The following is a 15,762-nucleotide window of genomic DNA, read 5'->3' as shown; positions in this document are numbered from 1 at the left end:
GCGTTGCTGTCTTTTCTACCATCGCAGCCACTCAGATCTTGAGATTTCCCTCAACGCATTTAGAACATAAGTCCATACACAAAACCCCTGCCTTCCCTCAACCTTTTGAGAGCATATTTCTACATTAATGAGGTTCACCTATCTCCTTTCCAGTCCTTGAATGACCCATCTCAAGAAAGGGCTTTTCAATGGCCCTGGGCATGGTGGTACATGCCTTTAATCCCAGTACTCAGAGCAGAGGTAGGAGGATCGCCATGAGTTCAAGGCCACCCTGAGACTACATAGTGAACTCCAGGTCAGCCTGGGCTAGAGCGAGACCCTACCTCGAAAAACAAAAAACCAAAAAAAAAAAAGTGTTGGGGGGAGGCTTTTCAGACTCAGGGCTACATACAGACTTGGGTGCTGAGGAATTTTCTCTGCACCAGCCCTGAACATGTCCAGTCCAGGTCCAACCTGTCTGCAAGGCCCTTGGGAATGATGGGCAGAGGGGAGCCTTGTGTAATAGTTTGGTCAGACCTGCCTGGCTAGAAAGACAGAGGGAATCCAGGCCAGCCTAATTCACATGGCCTGCAATGGGTCAACCCCGCTGATTACATTGTTTTGTTATTTTATTTTACTTGTTATTTTTTTATTTTTTAATGTTTTTTAATTTAATTAATTTATTGTTTAATTAATTTGTTGTTTAAATATTTTCTTTTTATTTATTTATTTGACAGAGAAAGTGGGGGAGAGAGAGAGAGAGAGAGAATGGGCATGCCAGGGCCTCCAGCCACTGCAGATGAGCTCCAGATGTGTGCGTCCCCTTATGCATCTGGCTAATGTGGGTCCTGGGGAATCAAACCTGGATCCTTTGGCTTTGTAGGCAAATGCCTTAACTGCTAAGCCATCCCTCCAGGCCTAATTTATTTATTTGAGAGAGTGAGAAAGGGAAAGAGGCAGAGAGAGAGAGAAAGAGAATGGGTGCACCAGGGCCTCTAGCCACTGCAAACGAACTCCAGATGCATGCGCCACCTTGTGCATCTGGCTTACATGGTTCCTGGAGAATCGAACTGAGGTCCTTTGGCTTTGCAGGCAAACACCTTAACTGCTAAGCCATCTCTCAGGCCCTTTTTTGGTTTTTCTCAAGGTAAGTTCTCACTCTAGCCCAGGCTGACCTGGAACTCACTCTTATAGTCCCAGGTTGGCCTCAAACTCACAGTGATCCTCCTACCTCTGTCTCCACAGTGTTGGGATTAAAGGCGTGCACCATCATGTCTGACATTGATTTTACTTTAAAAAAAAATTTTATTTATTTACTTGAGAGTGACAGACAGAGGGATAAAAAGGTAGATAGAGAGAGAGAACGGGCACGCCAGGCCCTCCAGCCTCTGCAAACGAACTCCAGACGCGTGCGCCCCCTTGTGCATCTGGCTAACGTGGGTTCTGGGGAATTGAGCCTTGAACCGGGGTCCTTAGGCTTCATAGGCAAGTGCTTAACCACTAAGTCATCTCTCCAGCCCTGATTTTACTTTTTTAAAAAGTATTTATTTATTTATTTATTTACTTGGGAGAAAGAGAGAGAATGGACACTCCAGGGCCTCCAGCCACTGCAAACAAACTCCAGACACATGCACCACCTTGTGCATCTGGCTTATGTGGGTACTGGGGAATCAAACCTGGGTCCTTAGGCTTATCAGGCAAGCACCTTATCCAGTAAGCCATCTCTCTAGCCCTGGATTTTAATTTTTTTAATTTTTTTGTTTATTTTATATTTATTTATTTGAAAGCACCAGACAGAGAAAGAGACAGAGAGAGAGAGAAAAAAAACGGGTGTGTCGGGGCTTCCAGCTACTGCAAATGAACTCCAGACACATGTGCCCCCCTTGTGCATCTGGCTAACGTGGGTCCTGGGGAATCAAGCCTTGAACCAGGGTCCTTAGACTTCACCGGCAAGTGCTTAACCGCTAAGTCATCTCTCCAGCCCCTGGATTTTACTTTTTGAGATAGGGTCTCGCATAACACAGGGTGTCCTCACACTTAATATGTAGCCGAGGATGATCCTGAATTTCCAATCCTCTTGTCTCTACCTGCAGAGTGCTGGGATAGCAAGCGTGTGCGGTTGGGGTTATGCAGTGCTCCATGTCAAACCCAGGGCTTCATGAATACTAGACAAGTACTTTACTAACTGAGCTGGACCCCTAGGCCCACCACTGGCTACTTTTTATTTGGTTTGGTTTAGTTTGGTTTGGTTTGGTTTAGTTTTCCAGGTAAAGTCTTGCTCTAGCCCAGGCTGACCTGGAATGCACTATGTAGTCTCAAAGTGGCCTTGAACTTACAACAATCCTCCCATCTCTGCCTCCTCAGTGCTGGATTAAAGGCATGTGCCACCATGCCCTGCTAGGGCTACTTTAAATGACTGAAAACTCTATACTCCAGGGACTTTTCTCTACCCTTCTGCAGCCTCGGTTATTGGGTGAGAATGGCCTTTACTCCAGGCTTGGGGGATAGGAAGTATGCAGTGCTCTGTTTGGTCAGAGACCTGGCTATGGCCCCAAGTGATAACCCTAATGCACTAATGACCTGTCCCCTCTCTCCTACAGCAGCCAGTCCCTCCTGCACTCCAGCCTCTCTAGCTGTCAGTCATCTAAATCCTTGGAAAGCCCAGCCAGCTCTTCCTCCAGCCTCCACAGCCTTGGCCCAGTGTCGCAGTGTATGAGACCCAGTAATGTCCAGGTCCCTAGCAACTCCACTCTGAGCATGGTCCAGCCCCGAGCAGCCCGCTCCCCTCCAGTGGCCAAGGAGCAGGCTAGCAGCTGCCCCCCATCCGTCACTAACTCCATGGTGGACATACCCATTGTGCTGATCAACGGCTGCCCAGAACCACAGTCTCCCCCACCCCAGAGGATGCCTGGACACCAGGGCTCTGTCCAGCCCAGAGCTGCTTCTCCCAGCCACCCATGTCAAGCCACCAAGAGTTACAGCCAGACCGTGCCAGATGGCCCCTTCAGCACATCCCCAGAGGGTACGTTGTAAACCAACACCTTCAACATTGAAAGGGTTAGTTAGAGGACTAGACAAAAGACCAGTGGGTTTGTGCAACCGCCAGTCAACACTGTGCGTGTGTGTGTGTGTGTGTGTGTGTGTAAGAGTATGCAGGAACATGGGCACATGGTATGTGCATGTGGGGGCCAGGAGTCGATACTGGGCGTCCTCCTCAACCACTCTTCAACCTATGTCTTAAGACAGGATCTCTCACTGAACCTGGAGCTCACCAATTCAGCTAAACTGGCTGGCCGGCAAGCTCTGGGAATTCCTTGTGTGCATCCCCACGGCTGGGATTACAGGTGCCTACTGCCAAGCCCAGCCTCATCTTGTGGGTGATGGGGATCAAACTTGGGTCCTAGCAGGGTGTGGTGGCACACGCCTTTAATCCCAGCACTCGGAAGACAGAGGTAGGAGGATTGCTGTGAGTTGAAGGCCACCCTAAGACTACATAGTGAATTCCAGGTCACCCTGGCCTAGAATGAGACCCTAGCTCGGAAAACCAAAAAAGTTAAAGAAAAAAAAAAATGGGGTCCTCAGGGTTGAGCGGCAAGCACTTTATCAACTGAGCCATCTTCCCCAGCCCCTGGTCAACACTTGTTTTGTTTTGTTTTGTTTTACAAGGTAGGGTCTCACTCTGGTCCAAACTGACCTGGAATTCACTATGTACTCTTAGGGTGGGCCTCGAACCCACGGCAATCCTCCTACCTCTGCCTCCCGAGTGCTGGGATTAAAGATGTTTGCTCCAACACTTTTACTGAGTGCCCACTCAAAGTCTGCCTTGTACCAGGCTGTGAGAACATACAGATAGGCACAGTCCAGGAAGAGAGGCCAGAGCCAAGCGTTCATCATAGAACAGGGCCGGCACGGAGGTAGAGATGCTGTGACCCTATGGGCGATGGAAAGGAGTAATTCAAGGCAGCCTAGAGAACAGGCGTAGCACCTGAGCTAGACCCAGAAAACCAACCGGTAGTTTGTGCCCAGAGAAGGGGAAGAAATACATTCTTTTTTTAAAACATTTTATTTATTTATTTAACAGAGAAAGAGGGAGGGGGAGAGAGAAAGAATGGGCATGCCAGGCCCTCCAACCACTGCAAATGAACTCCAGAAGCATGTGGCCCCTTGTACATCTGGCTTACATGGGTCCTGGGGAATCGAACCTGGGTCCTTTGGCTTTGCAGGCAAACGCCTTAACTGCTAAGCCATTCCTCCAGCCCAAGATATTCCTTTTCCACCGCTCCCAAGGTAGGGTCTCATTCTAGCCCCTAATGATTTGGAACTCACTTTGTAGCACCAGGCTGGCCTTGAACTCATGGCCATTCTATCTCAGCCTCTGAAGTGCTGGGGTTAAAGACATGTGCAATACCTGGCTTAAGAAAGGCACTCTTGCAAAGGAAACTAGGACCCCACAGTCAGGACAGTGTGCCAGCACTGGGCACATTAAGGAAACCCCTGGAGCGCTGGACAAGGCCATTGAGAATAATGGCAAGATTGTATAAGAATGTCAAACTAAAAAGTGAATTTTATCACCGGGCGTGGTGGCGCACACCTTTAATCCCAGCAGTCAGAAGACAGAGGTAGGAGGATTGCTGTGAGTTCAAGACCAGCCTGAAACTACATAGTGAATTCCAGGTCAGCCTGGGCTACAGTGAGACCCTACCTTGAAAAACCAAACAACAAAGAAAGAAAGGGGGGGGGGAAGGAAGGAAGGAAGGAAGGAAGGAAGGAAGGAAGGAAGGAAGGAAGGAAGGAAGGAAGGAAGGAGGGAAGGAAGGGGAAGGGAAGGGAAGGAGAAAGGAGGGAGGAAGGACAAGGGGAAGATAGGAGGGGGAAGGGAGGGGAAAAGAGAGAAGAGAGGAGGGGAGGAGAGGGAAGAGAAGGGAAGGGAAGAAAGGTAAATTTGATCCTTTAGCAATAGGAAGCTGTCAGAAAGTCCAAGACAGGGGAGAGATGGGGTCAGTTGGTACATGAGTACCAGTGTACCCTAGTAGATACTAGAAGATGCAGGGCTACAACCAGGGCCGAAAAGCAAGGGCGGAGGAGAGAGGACAGAGCCAGACAGCCCTCAGGATGTCTGAGCAGCAGGCTTGATGACTAACCCAAGAAGAACCAGAGGGCATGCCCACCCTCACCGTGATGTTCACAGATGACGAGCATGCCGAGGGGCGAGCAGGGAATGGAGACCATGCATTCTAACACAGACAGCCGAAAACCACAAAACGGCAAACACCCTCCTTCCCGGAGCCTGAGCCGACAGGCGTCCAAAAAGAACACAATTAACCAGAACCCGCAGCAGTAAACACAGGCTGAGCTGTAACACACACCTCCCGTGATCAGAGGCCTAGAAACACTGTTGAAACTTCCTGGCCCTCAGCCATGGTCGGCCGAGTTTCTCTTCACCTTGGTCACCTCAAGGGGAGGCCTGAAGTATGAGTTGTTCACTCCAACCCACTGCTCACTCCCCGACAAGTAATGCCAGCCGGAGAAAATGACAACTCAGGAGGGCCTTTGAATCTGCTCCCGTCACTTTCTAGAGCAAATCACTTGCAGACGGCAGTATGTACTTTCTAAAATGAGTTATGCACGTCATGAGACGTCAGCATTGAGAACCATGGCATGGCTCTCTGCCTTAGGGACGCAAGATCATGAGCATTTGTATATCTCAAAGAGCACATTTGAGTAGCCAGACAATATAGTGTGCTATCACTAATTATATTTCAGGAGTTTTATCAAAGTCTGAAAAATGCCCTCAAACTGAAGTCCATTCTCACAGCCGGGGCATGCAACTTAAGCACTTGCCTGGCATGCACAAGGCTTGGATTTCATCTCCAGCGCTAGAAAAATAAAAAATAAAGAAGTTCATTTTCATCTCATAGGCTTTGGGAACATTAAAGACCCTGGGAAGCTGTCAAGCCCGCTTGGTCTCTTCGGGGCTGAACTATTATAGTCCCAGCTCAGTCAGGAAGCCAGGCTCCTGACTTTGGGCACTTGAAGGCTTTTGCACTTGAATCTATTTTCCTGCCCTCTGTGTTTTCTTTTGTTTGCTTTCCCAAGCAGAACACATTCCTAAGGAACTCTCGGAGTTATTCGTGGGGAAGAAAATATAAAATCAAATGTGCATCTCAGAATTAATTGATCGTGGTGTTGAGCCCTACCAGGCAACATTAGGCATGCTATCTGTTTGGTTTTGATTCATTACCAAGGCTACCAGGAGACTTATAAATCTACACTGCACCAAGCCCTAGAGGCCTGTTTGGTTTCTATTTGGTGTTTCCTCTTTTCTTTCTCTCTTTCTTTCTTTGTGTGTGTGTGTGTGTGTATGTGTGCCAGAGAGAAAGAGACCAACAGACAGGCAGACAGACAGACAGAATCTCATGTAGCCCAGGCTGGTCTCAAATTCACTATACTTCTGATCATCCCGCCACCACCTTCCAAGTGCTGGGGTCACAGTTTGCACTACTACATCTGGTTTATGGAGTGCTCCCCAGCTTGGGGTGCTGGGCAAGCGCTCCACCTACTGAGCTACATCTCTAGTTCGCTGTTCTTCCTGAGGCCATATGGAGTGGCACTTGGGATGGGGGTCAGGGAGAGTAGCTGGAACAGGCCCTCTAGGCCAAGGGACAGAGCAGGGCCCCAGCATTCCCTGCTGGTGCTCTCTTAGCAACCCTCTCTGTCTCCAGGTCCTACGAGGGACATGCAGCCCACCATGAAGTTTGTGATGGACACATCAAAATACTGGTTTAAGCCGAGCATCACCCGGGAGCAAGGTAAAGGGCAGACTGTGTTTCAGGGCATGAGCGTCCAGTAACTGGGTCTGGCCCCACACTCTGCAGCGGCACATGGGGCCCTGGGGTCACAGTAATAAAAGGGGTGGCAAATAGCAGGCCCAGGGAAAGGGAGGTGTCTTGCCGACCTGCTGACGTCAAAAGGAAGTCAGAACTGCAATAGAACTTGCAGATTAGACAGGAGAAAGGACTTCCTGAGGAAAGGTTCGGTAGCAACTTCTTGATGAAGACTCTTTGGGGATGGGAGAATGTCTGTGTGGAGTGGGATCTGCCTCTAACCCAAGGATTATTCTAGCAATCGAGCTTCTAAGAAAGGAGAAGCCGGGGGCTTTCGTCATCAGGGACAGTTCCTCCTACCGAGGTTCCTTCGGCCTTGCCCTGAAGGTGCAGGAGATCCCAGCGTCCGTCCCAAACAGACCAGGTATGTACCTGTATGCTTGCTCACATCTCTCAGAGAACGTGGTATGTGGTAGGTTCTGTTGCAGCCAGACTATAGCTGTCAGGTGATTCCTGGGAAAGAGGGTCCATCTCCTGGTCCTTCTAGCTACCATCTAGCACCAAGGCATTGTAGAAAGCATTTTTTGTTTTGTCTTGTTTTTTGTTTTTCTTTTACTTTTTTTTTTTTTTTTTTTTTTTTTCTTTTTCGAGGTAGGGTCTCACTCTGGCCCAGGCTGACCTGGAATTCACTATGGAGTCTCAGGGTGGCCTCGAACTCACGGCAATCCTCCTACCTCTGCCTCCCAAGTGCTGGGATTAAAGGCGTGCGCCACCACGCCCGGCTGTTTTTTGTTTTTCAAGGTAGGGTCTCACTCTAGCCCAGGCTGACCTGGAATTCACTGCATAGTCTCAAGGTGGCCTCGAACTCACAGCAATCCTCCTACCTCTGCCTCCTGAATGCTAGGATTAAAGGCATGTGCCACCACACCCAGCTATTTTCTTTTTACTTATTTATTTATTTGAGAGAGAGGGAAAGAGGCAGTTAGAGAGAGGGAGAGAAAGCATGGGTGCACCAGGGCATCAAGCTGCTGCACATGAACTGCAAACACGTGCGCCACCTTGTGCATCTGGCTTACACGGGTCCTGGGGAATCGAACTTGGGTCCTTTGGCTTTGCAGGCAAGTGCCATAATTGCTAAGCCATCTCTCCAGCCCCATAGAATGCATCTTACTGCAAGCCTGAGAAGCCCCTGCTTTCCCAAGTTCCCTGCTCCATCCACAGGCAGGGATGAGGAAGGGGACCACTCCAGCCCCTCCTCTCTCCTGAGCATTCACACCCACCCAGCCTAGATTCCAGGAGCCTAATGTGGTGTTTGTAATAGCTCACCACACGTGTGATAGCTTATCCCATGTGCGACAGCTCAGCGCATTGTGGGTGGGAAGCCTCATATGCTCCTCTGGTAACTCAGCACCCTCCTGTGTGGGGTCTACCGTGTGCCAGACGCTGTGTGAGGAACCAGAAATGCAGAGGAGTCATTCACACAAGCCGCCTCAGCGAGGAGATTGACGGGAACAAAGAGTTCCAGTGCAAGGTCCCTGGGTAGTAGTCCTCCCGCCTAAACCCAACTGTAAGTCAGTTTACAGAGTGAATGACCCCTGAGCAGTCGACTGAGTAAGCATGAGCCACACAACTTTGTGCTCCTAGCAATGGACTGGAGTGTGGCTCAGCGATAGAGGGCTTGCCTAATATGTAGAGACCCTGGGCTACAGCCCCAACTCTGGGGGGGAAAAAAAAAAAGGAAGGAAAGAAAAAACAAACAAATATGAGGCTGGAGAGATGGCCTAGCAGTTAAGGCATTTACCTATAAAGCCAAAAGATCCCCATTTCATACTCCAGGACTCATGTAAGCCAGATGCACAAGAGGGCACATGCATCTGGAGTTGGTTTGCAGTGGCTGGAGGCCCTGGTATGTCCATTCTCTCTATCTGCCTTTCTCTCTCATAAATAAATAAAGTAATTTTTTTAAAAAGCCAGGCGTGGTGGCGCACGCCTTTAATCCCAGCACTTGGGAGGCAGAGGTAGGAGGATCGCCAAGAGTTCAAGGCCATCTTGAGGCTACATAGTGAATCCCAGGTCAGCCTGAGCCAGAGTGAGACCCTACCTTGAAAAACCAAAAAAAAAAAAAAAAAAAAAAAAAAAAAAATATGGCCTCCAGGGCAGGTGTTGGTGTTCAAGGAGTTCTTTGGAGAGGCAACAGGCCCGAATGGAGAAGGAAGCTGTGGTCTGGTGAAGGATCAGAGTCCCTTGCAGCCTTCCAGAGCCAGCCATGCTCCTGTAGAGTTGACCCACTGGAAAACAATGGTGCCAGGGCTGGGGTGGGGAGAGTGAGAGAAAGTCTGAAGAGTTGATATTTGGTCGAGGCAGTCGTTAAGAATCATCTCTTGGCTCAGCGATTAAGGCAGTTGCCTGCAAAGCCTAAGGACCCAGGTTCCATTCCCCAGAACCCACGTAAGCCACATGCATGGGGGCGGGGGGGGGCGCGTGCATCTGAAGTTCGTCTGCGGTGGCTGGAGGCCCTGGCGCACTCATTCTCTCTCTCTACCTGCCTATTTCTCTCCCTCTCAAATAAAAACAAACGAACAAACAAACAACAAAAGAAAGAAACTCAAGTGGCCACTGGGGACTTTTCTAGTGAGGATCAACAGACCTTACCTTCTTGGGGTCCAGGTCTACCTTTCTGTGGGACAAGGTGGCACATGCGTCTGGAGTTCGCTTGCACTGGTTAGAGGCTCTAGTGTGTCCATTCTTTCTATATATAGATCTGCCTCTTTCTCTCTCTCTTTCTCTCTCTCAAATAACTAAATAAATAAATAAAATTTTACATATATGTAAAATAAAAGGAATCATCTCTGGGCTGGAGAATGGCTTAAATAAATAATAGATAAATAAATAAGTGTCTTAAATAAATAATTACTTTTTAACAAAAAAGCAAAAGAAAGGAAAAAAAAACAGAATCACCTCTGATAACTCTTGACCAAGACAAAGTGTTCCTAATGGGGAAACAAAGGACACAGAAGCCTTTGAGCAAATGGACTGGCGCTTCCTTTGAGGGGGCTCTGAACCCAGGCTTGCATCCTACAGTCCAACCTGAGCCACAGGCTGGCAAGACAGCCTTGGGAAGCACCCAGCAAGGTGGGTCGGGGGGTTCAGCTAACAAGCCCCAGGCTCTGGAGCCCCAGCCCCCATAAGTTTTTTGTTGTCATCCAGGTGAGGAAAGCAGTGACCTCATCCGGCACTTCCTGATCGAATCTTCTGCGAAAGGGGTGCATCTCAAAGGAGCAGAGGAGGAGCCATACTTTGGTGAGCCTCCCTGGCCTCCAGAAGCCTCCAGCCCAGGAGTGGGGAGAGGGGAGCTGTGTCTCCTCCTCCGTGAAGGGTGCTGAGAAAGCCCTATTCACACAGAGCTACTGGTTTCCCTGCAGGGAGCCTCTCAGCCTTTGTGTACCAGCATTCCATCATGGCCCTGGCCCTGCCCTGCAAACTCACCATCCCACAGAAAGGTAGGCCTGGACCCCAAGAAGGTAAGGTCTGTTGATCCTCACTAGAAAAGTCCCCAGTGGCCACTTTAGTTTCTATCTTTTTTTTTTTTTTTTTTTTAATGGTTTTTCGAGGTAGGGTCTCACTCTAGCCCAGGCTGACCTGGAATTCACTATGGAGTCTCAAGGTGGCCTCGAACTCACAGCGATCCTCCTCCTACCTCTGCCTCCCAAGTGCTGGGATTAAAGGTGTGCGCCACCACGCCCGGCTATTTCTATCTTTTGTTGTTTGTTTTTGTTTGAGAGAGAAAGGGAGAGAAATAGGCAGGTAGAGAGAGAGAATGGGTATGACAGGGCCTCCAGCCACTGCAGACAAACTCCAGATGCATGTGCCCCCCTGTGCATCTGGCTTACATGGGTCCTGAGGAATAGAACCTGGGTCCTTTGACTTTGCAGGCAAGTGCCTTAACCACTAAGCCATCTCTCCAGCCATGTTAGTTATTTTTGAGGTACAGTCTCACTCTAGCTAGCACAGATTGACCTGGAACTCACTCTGTAGTCTCAGACTGGCTTTGAACTCATGGCAATCCTCCTACCTCTGCTCCCGAGTGCTGGGATTAAAGGTGTGTGCCACCATGCCCCGCCCCTCTAATTTCTTTATGAATTATTTTAGGGTCAATGTTTAAAGGAGAAGGGGGCTGAAGGGATGGCTCAGTAGTTTAGGCATTATCCTGCAAAGCCAAAAGACCCAGGTTCAATTCCCCAGGACCCACATAAGCCAGATACATAAGGTGATGCATGTGTCTGGAGTTCGTGTGCAGTAGCTAGAGGCCCTGGAGCACCCGTTCTCCCTTCTCTGCTCTCTCTCTCTCTCTCTCTCTCTCTCTCTCTCTCTCTCTCGTCTCTAATAAATGAATAAAAATAAATAAAAATTTTAAAAGGGGGGAAGGGGGAAAAGGAAGAAAAGTGGTTCACAGACCCACAAAGTCAACCCAGAGCCGAGCTCGGATCAGCAGCCGCAATCCACCGCAGACGGTGCAGATGCCCCCAGATGGAGTGGGAGTGGGTCGTCTTGTGTGTGCGTGAAAGGTGGAGAACCATTTCTGAAAGAGGAGGAGGGCGTGAGGATCCCCAGACAAGAGAGGCGTGTGATGGAGACAGCGTCACTTCCCTGCAGAGTCTAGGATTAGGAAGGGTCCAGAAGGGACCAGGTGTGGTGGCGCATGCCTTTAATCCCAGCACTCGGGAGGCAGAGGTAGGAGGATCGCCGAGTTCGTGGCCACCTGAGACTACATAGAGAATTCCAGGTCAACCTGAGCTAGAGCAAGAAGAGGGAGGAAGGGAGGGAGGAAGGAAGGTAAGGAGGGAGGGAGGAAAGAGTCCAGAAGAGGGCAAGGGCATGTGCAGACAAGGCCACAACAGCCGGGGAGGGGCAGGGGGGGCTTGGAGACAAGGGGTCCATTTCCCTAATTGCGGTAATCACACCTGGTTTCTTCCTGGAGGTGGGGCAGTGGTGGGAAATGTTCAAAGGGATTAATGAGGTCTGATCCACTCACTCCATTCCTGCCCCCTTGGGGCCTGTTCCTTTGCCTTGGCTCAGAACTGGGCGGTACAGATCCAGCATCAGACTCCCCCACAGAGAGCCCCATCTCCTGCCAGAAGAAATTTGCTGGTAAGCGATATGGGGGAGGTACCAAGCTCTCTGCGTCCCTGGAGGGCACTTCCCAGCCCCCACCTCTCAGCCCTATGCTTGTGTGTACACACACACACACACACACACACACACACACATTTCTTATCACCAGTCCCCTCAACTCCAGTAAAGCAGGAGATGACAGGCTACCACTGTGGGCCAACAGGGAAGTGGGGTGGTTACGGGGTGCTTGTAGGTTCAAATCCCATCTTATGTACACGGAGCACACACATCCCTGCTAGGGTGTCTTTGCAGCTGAGATCCCTGCCCCAGGGGTGGTCTCTAAGTGGAGGAGAGTGAGTCCTGGGGCTTCCACACAGGAAAGGCCCCTTTCCCACCTCCAGGCATCCATCGGTGGCAGCCGAACTCTGTGCCCCCCACAAAGCACAAAGACTCCCTTATCCCTCCTCCCTCCATTCTTGCTTTCTCTTCCTAATCTCACCAAGGGTGTGGGTAGCCATAGGTATGGACAGAAAGAAGTTTTCCCAAACGCCCATACATACAAGTCAACACCCCTTCCTTACCCCCATACTGAAGGGCCAGGAACCAGAGCAGTGCTAAAGAACTGAGACCAAGCAGGGCGTGGTGGGTACACACCTTTAGTCCTATCACTTGGGAAGCAGAGGTAGAAGGATCACTGTGAGTTCAAGGCCAGCCTGGACTTAAAAAAAAAAAAAAAACATAGATTCCTCACACGGGATTAACCTCAACTTTTGGTCACCCAAATACTTCCTGCCTGCCTGTGGGCTCTAAGAGGACCCCACTGGATGACTGGAGGAGAAAGGCACTCCCTCTACCACGGGGCAGACAGTGATCCCCTTGCCTTCCGAGGACCCGGCTGCACCCTAGCGCAAGGTCTGCATCCCACAGGCTGCCACACGCTGTACCTGAGCTCTGTGAGCGTGGAGACCCTCAGCGGAGCCCTGGCTGTGCAGAAGGCCATCTCGACCATCTTCGAGAGGGATGTCCTCCCCACACCCACCGTGGTCCACTTCAAAGTCACTGACCAGGGCATCACCCTGACTGACGTGCAGAGGAAGTAAGTAAGGGCTTGTCCCGTCCCGGTGCTAGAGGACGGGCAGAGCAGGCCTGTGGGGACGCGCAGAGTCAGTGATGAGGGCAGAGTGACCCAAGGGGCCTGGCGAATACTGGGTGATGCCAAGCAAGTTCCCTTGCCTTGTCCATTGACCCCTTGCCAAAGCCTCTCTTGTTGTGCCTGACGGGGATGAAATGAGCCAGTTTTCAGTGGGTGTTGATTAAGCCTGAACTTGCCGGCAACACCATTCATGGTCCAGGCACTGCTGACCTCTAGGACTCAGAGTACAATAAGATCGTTTCTTGGGCTTGGCAACTCCGTCTAGCCCGAGCCTTCCCTCCTTTAACTAGAAAGACACGAGTGGTCTAGGATGTAACTCTCTGCTTTCAAAAGTTAATGGCACGGCTGGAGAGGTGGCTTAGCAGTTAAGACACATGCCTGCGAAGCCTAAGGACCCTGGTTCGATTCTCCAGGTCCCACGTAAGCCAGATGCACATGGTGGCGCACACGTCTGGAGCTCGTTTGCAGTGGCTAGAGGTCCTTTCTCTCTCTCTCCCTCTCTCTCTGTCTCTAATAAGTAAATAAATAAAAAAAAATCTTAAAAGAAAAAAAGCAAATGGCATGGTTGAAGGATGGCAGAAGACCCTAATATGAGGGCACAAGGCAAATGTACTTTATAGAAGAGAATTATAGCCTGTATCCCCAGGTCCAGCAGTGGGAATGTGAATGGCAGGTTGTGACAATTTTACTGGGACAGGACATCTGAGCTCAGGGGGGCCAGGGATGTTGGAGACGGATCACGGTATGGGCCAGCCATCACCGTCGTTACTTCTCTCCCTCTCTCCACCCAGGGTGTTTTTCCGACGCCATTACCCACTCCTCACCATCCGCTTCTGTGGCATGGACCCTGAGCAACGGAAGTAAGTTCAAACTGAGAAGTCCATCCAGGGCCTAGCTGCCCTCCACAGCGACCTGCTCACTCTAGGCCGAGATGGCAGAGGAAGCCTGTGAACTCTAAGGGTCAGGGACAGCTGACGAGGTCAGGTAGGGCCGGGGCAGGCCTGGGGACGTGGCTAGCCAGGCTGCCAGTCTCTTTTGCTACTGCTTGTCAGGGTCCTGCGGAGCGGAGCCCCGTTACTCACTTCTGTCACATTTCTTTTCCGCAGGTGGCAGAAGTACCGCAAGCCCTCCTGGTAAGTCCTGCCCAACAATCAGAAGCCCTGACAGGTGGCCAGTGCCAGGCCCAACTGAGGACGGGAGCTAGAAGAGGAGGGAGGGCTGGACGTGGTGGCACATGCCTATAATCCAAGCACTTGGGAGGCTAAGGCACAAGGATCACTGAGTCTGAGGCCAGCCCAGTTCACATAGTGAATTCCAGGCCAGCCAGAGCTACACAGTGAGACCCTGTCTCTAGTAAACATAAAAGGTACTTACTTAACTTTGGCCTGGAGATGTAGCTCATCCGTACAGCACTTGCCTAACATGCACAAGGCCTTGGGTTCCCCCACAAAAGGAAGGAAGGAAGCTGGGCGTGGTGGCGCACACCTTTAATCTCAGCTATCGGGAAGCAGAGGTAGGAGGCTCGCCATGAGTTCGAGGCCAGCCTGAGACTACATAGTGAATTCCAGGTCAGCCTGAGCTAGAGGGAGACCCTACCTCAGAAAAATAAATAAATAAAATAAAACAAAAGGAAGGGAGGGAGGAGGAAAGGGAGGCTCCATCTTTGGGTTTGTGGCCAATCGTCAGAGCCCTCAGAAAGCTGCCAGTCTGCTGGGCGGGGGCGGGGGGGCAGACATGAGCCTGGCACCCTAGGTGTCATGCAAGAGGCCCAGGCTCCACCCTACCGTGCTTACAGGTGTATCCAGACTGCAGCCTGTGGGCTGTGCACAGCCGAGAACAGCTGTGAATGTGACCAAGACAAAATTGGAAACTTACTTAAAACATTATGAGAGTTCTCTCTCTCTCTTTTTTTCACAATTTTTTTTTGAAACTTGATTAGCCTGTTTTTAAGTGTGAACTTAACTTTGTAGACGACAAGATGGTGTTGCAATGTCAAAAGAGTGGGCAGGCCTGGGGGATGCCCCAGCTGATGGTCAAGTACATTCTTGCCTTTAGGGAGCATCGACTGCAACGGGGAATGCCCAGGTCTTGTCTTCAGAGAGCCCCACTGAAAATGCCTGAGATCTAGTCTGACAGATTACCCTGGCAACCCCACTGTAAGGAGTTGCTAAGGTGGTTAGCTGGGGAAGGGCAGGGGGCAATGAGGTGCAGGTAGAGTACCCTCCCCTTCACTTCCTCCTGTAAACCTGGTACCTCCTGTATCTCATTCAAACTGCCCTCTCTCACCAGGATCTTTGGGTTTGTGGCCAAGAGCCAGACAGAACCACAGGAGAACGTGTGCCACCTCTTTGCAGAGTATGACACGGTCCAGCCAGCTTCCCAGGTCATCAGCCTGGTGGCTTCTCTGCTGCGGGATGCAGAAAGGCTGTAGCAGGAGGGAGATGCCGGTCCGCCTTCCGTGCCTTGCCAGAGACTTGCCCAAGAGCCTGGCTTCCCCCCTGGACTAAAGGGCTGTGGACACATTGGCAGGCCTGTCTGTTGGACATAAGGACAGGATTGAGTTGAAACCCTTGAACATTCTGTGACTTTCAGCAGCAACCTTTACCCAGCTCCCAGACGCCGGGCCTCAGTTTCCTTAACTTGGCCCGGCCTTGTGGCACACGCTTTTAATCCCAACACTTAGGAGGCAGAGGT

At 50.6% G+C, this 15,762-nt stretch overlaps 1 protein-coding gene across 2 annotated transcripts in view; it reads left to right on the top strand.

Moving 5' to 3' along the window:
* Positions 1-15,762, top strand: part of Tns4 (tensin 4) — a 29,572-nt gene extending 13,810 nt beyond the window's left edge. The window contains exons 4-13 of one of the 2 annotated variants that reach the window (XM_004655436.2): positions 2,580-3,001; positions 6,702-6,788; positions 7,102-7,227; positions 10,011-10,103; positions 10,226-10,303; positions 11,880-11,951; positions 12,843-13,011; positions 13,860-13,928; positions 14,175-14,201; positions 15,358-15,762. In XM_004655436.2, coding sequence (XP_004655493.2) covers positions 2,580-3,001; positions 6,702-6,788; positions 7,102-7,227; positions 10,011-10,103; positions 10,226-10,303; positions 11,880-11,951; positions 12,843-13,011; positions 13,860-13,928; positions 14,175-14,201; positions 15,358-15,499 — 1,285 coding nt within the window. In that variant the 3' untranslated portion in view covers positions 15,500-15,762. Of the gene's footprint in view, positions 1-2,579; positions 3,002-6,701; positions 6,789-7,101; positions 7,228-10,010; positions 10,104-10,225; positions 10,304-11,879; positions 11,952-12,803; positions 13,012-13,859; positions 13,929-14,174; positions 14,202-15,357 lie in introns of both variants that reach the window. The other variant, XM_045158259.1, reaches the window with a different exon arrangement.

Source organism: Jaculus jaculus, chromosome 9 (genome assembly GCF_020740685.1).
Source record: "Jaculus jaculus isolate mJacJac1 chromosome 9, mJacJac1.mat.Y.cur, whole genome shotgun sequence".
Taxonomy (NCBI): domain Eukaryota; kingdom Metazoa; phylum Chordata; class Mammalia; order Rodentia; family Dipodidae; genus Jaculus; species Jaculus jaculus.
This window is presented reverse-complemented; position numbering and strand designations above follow the sequence as displayed.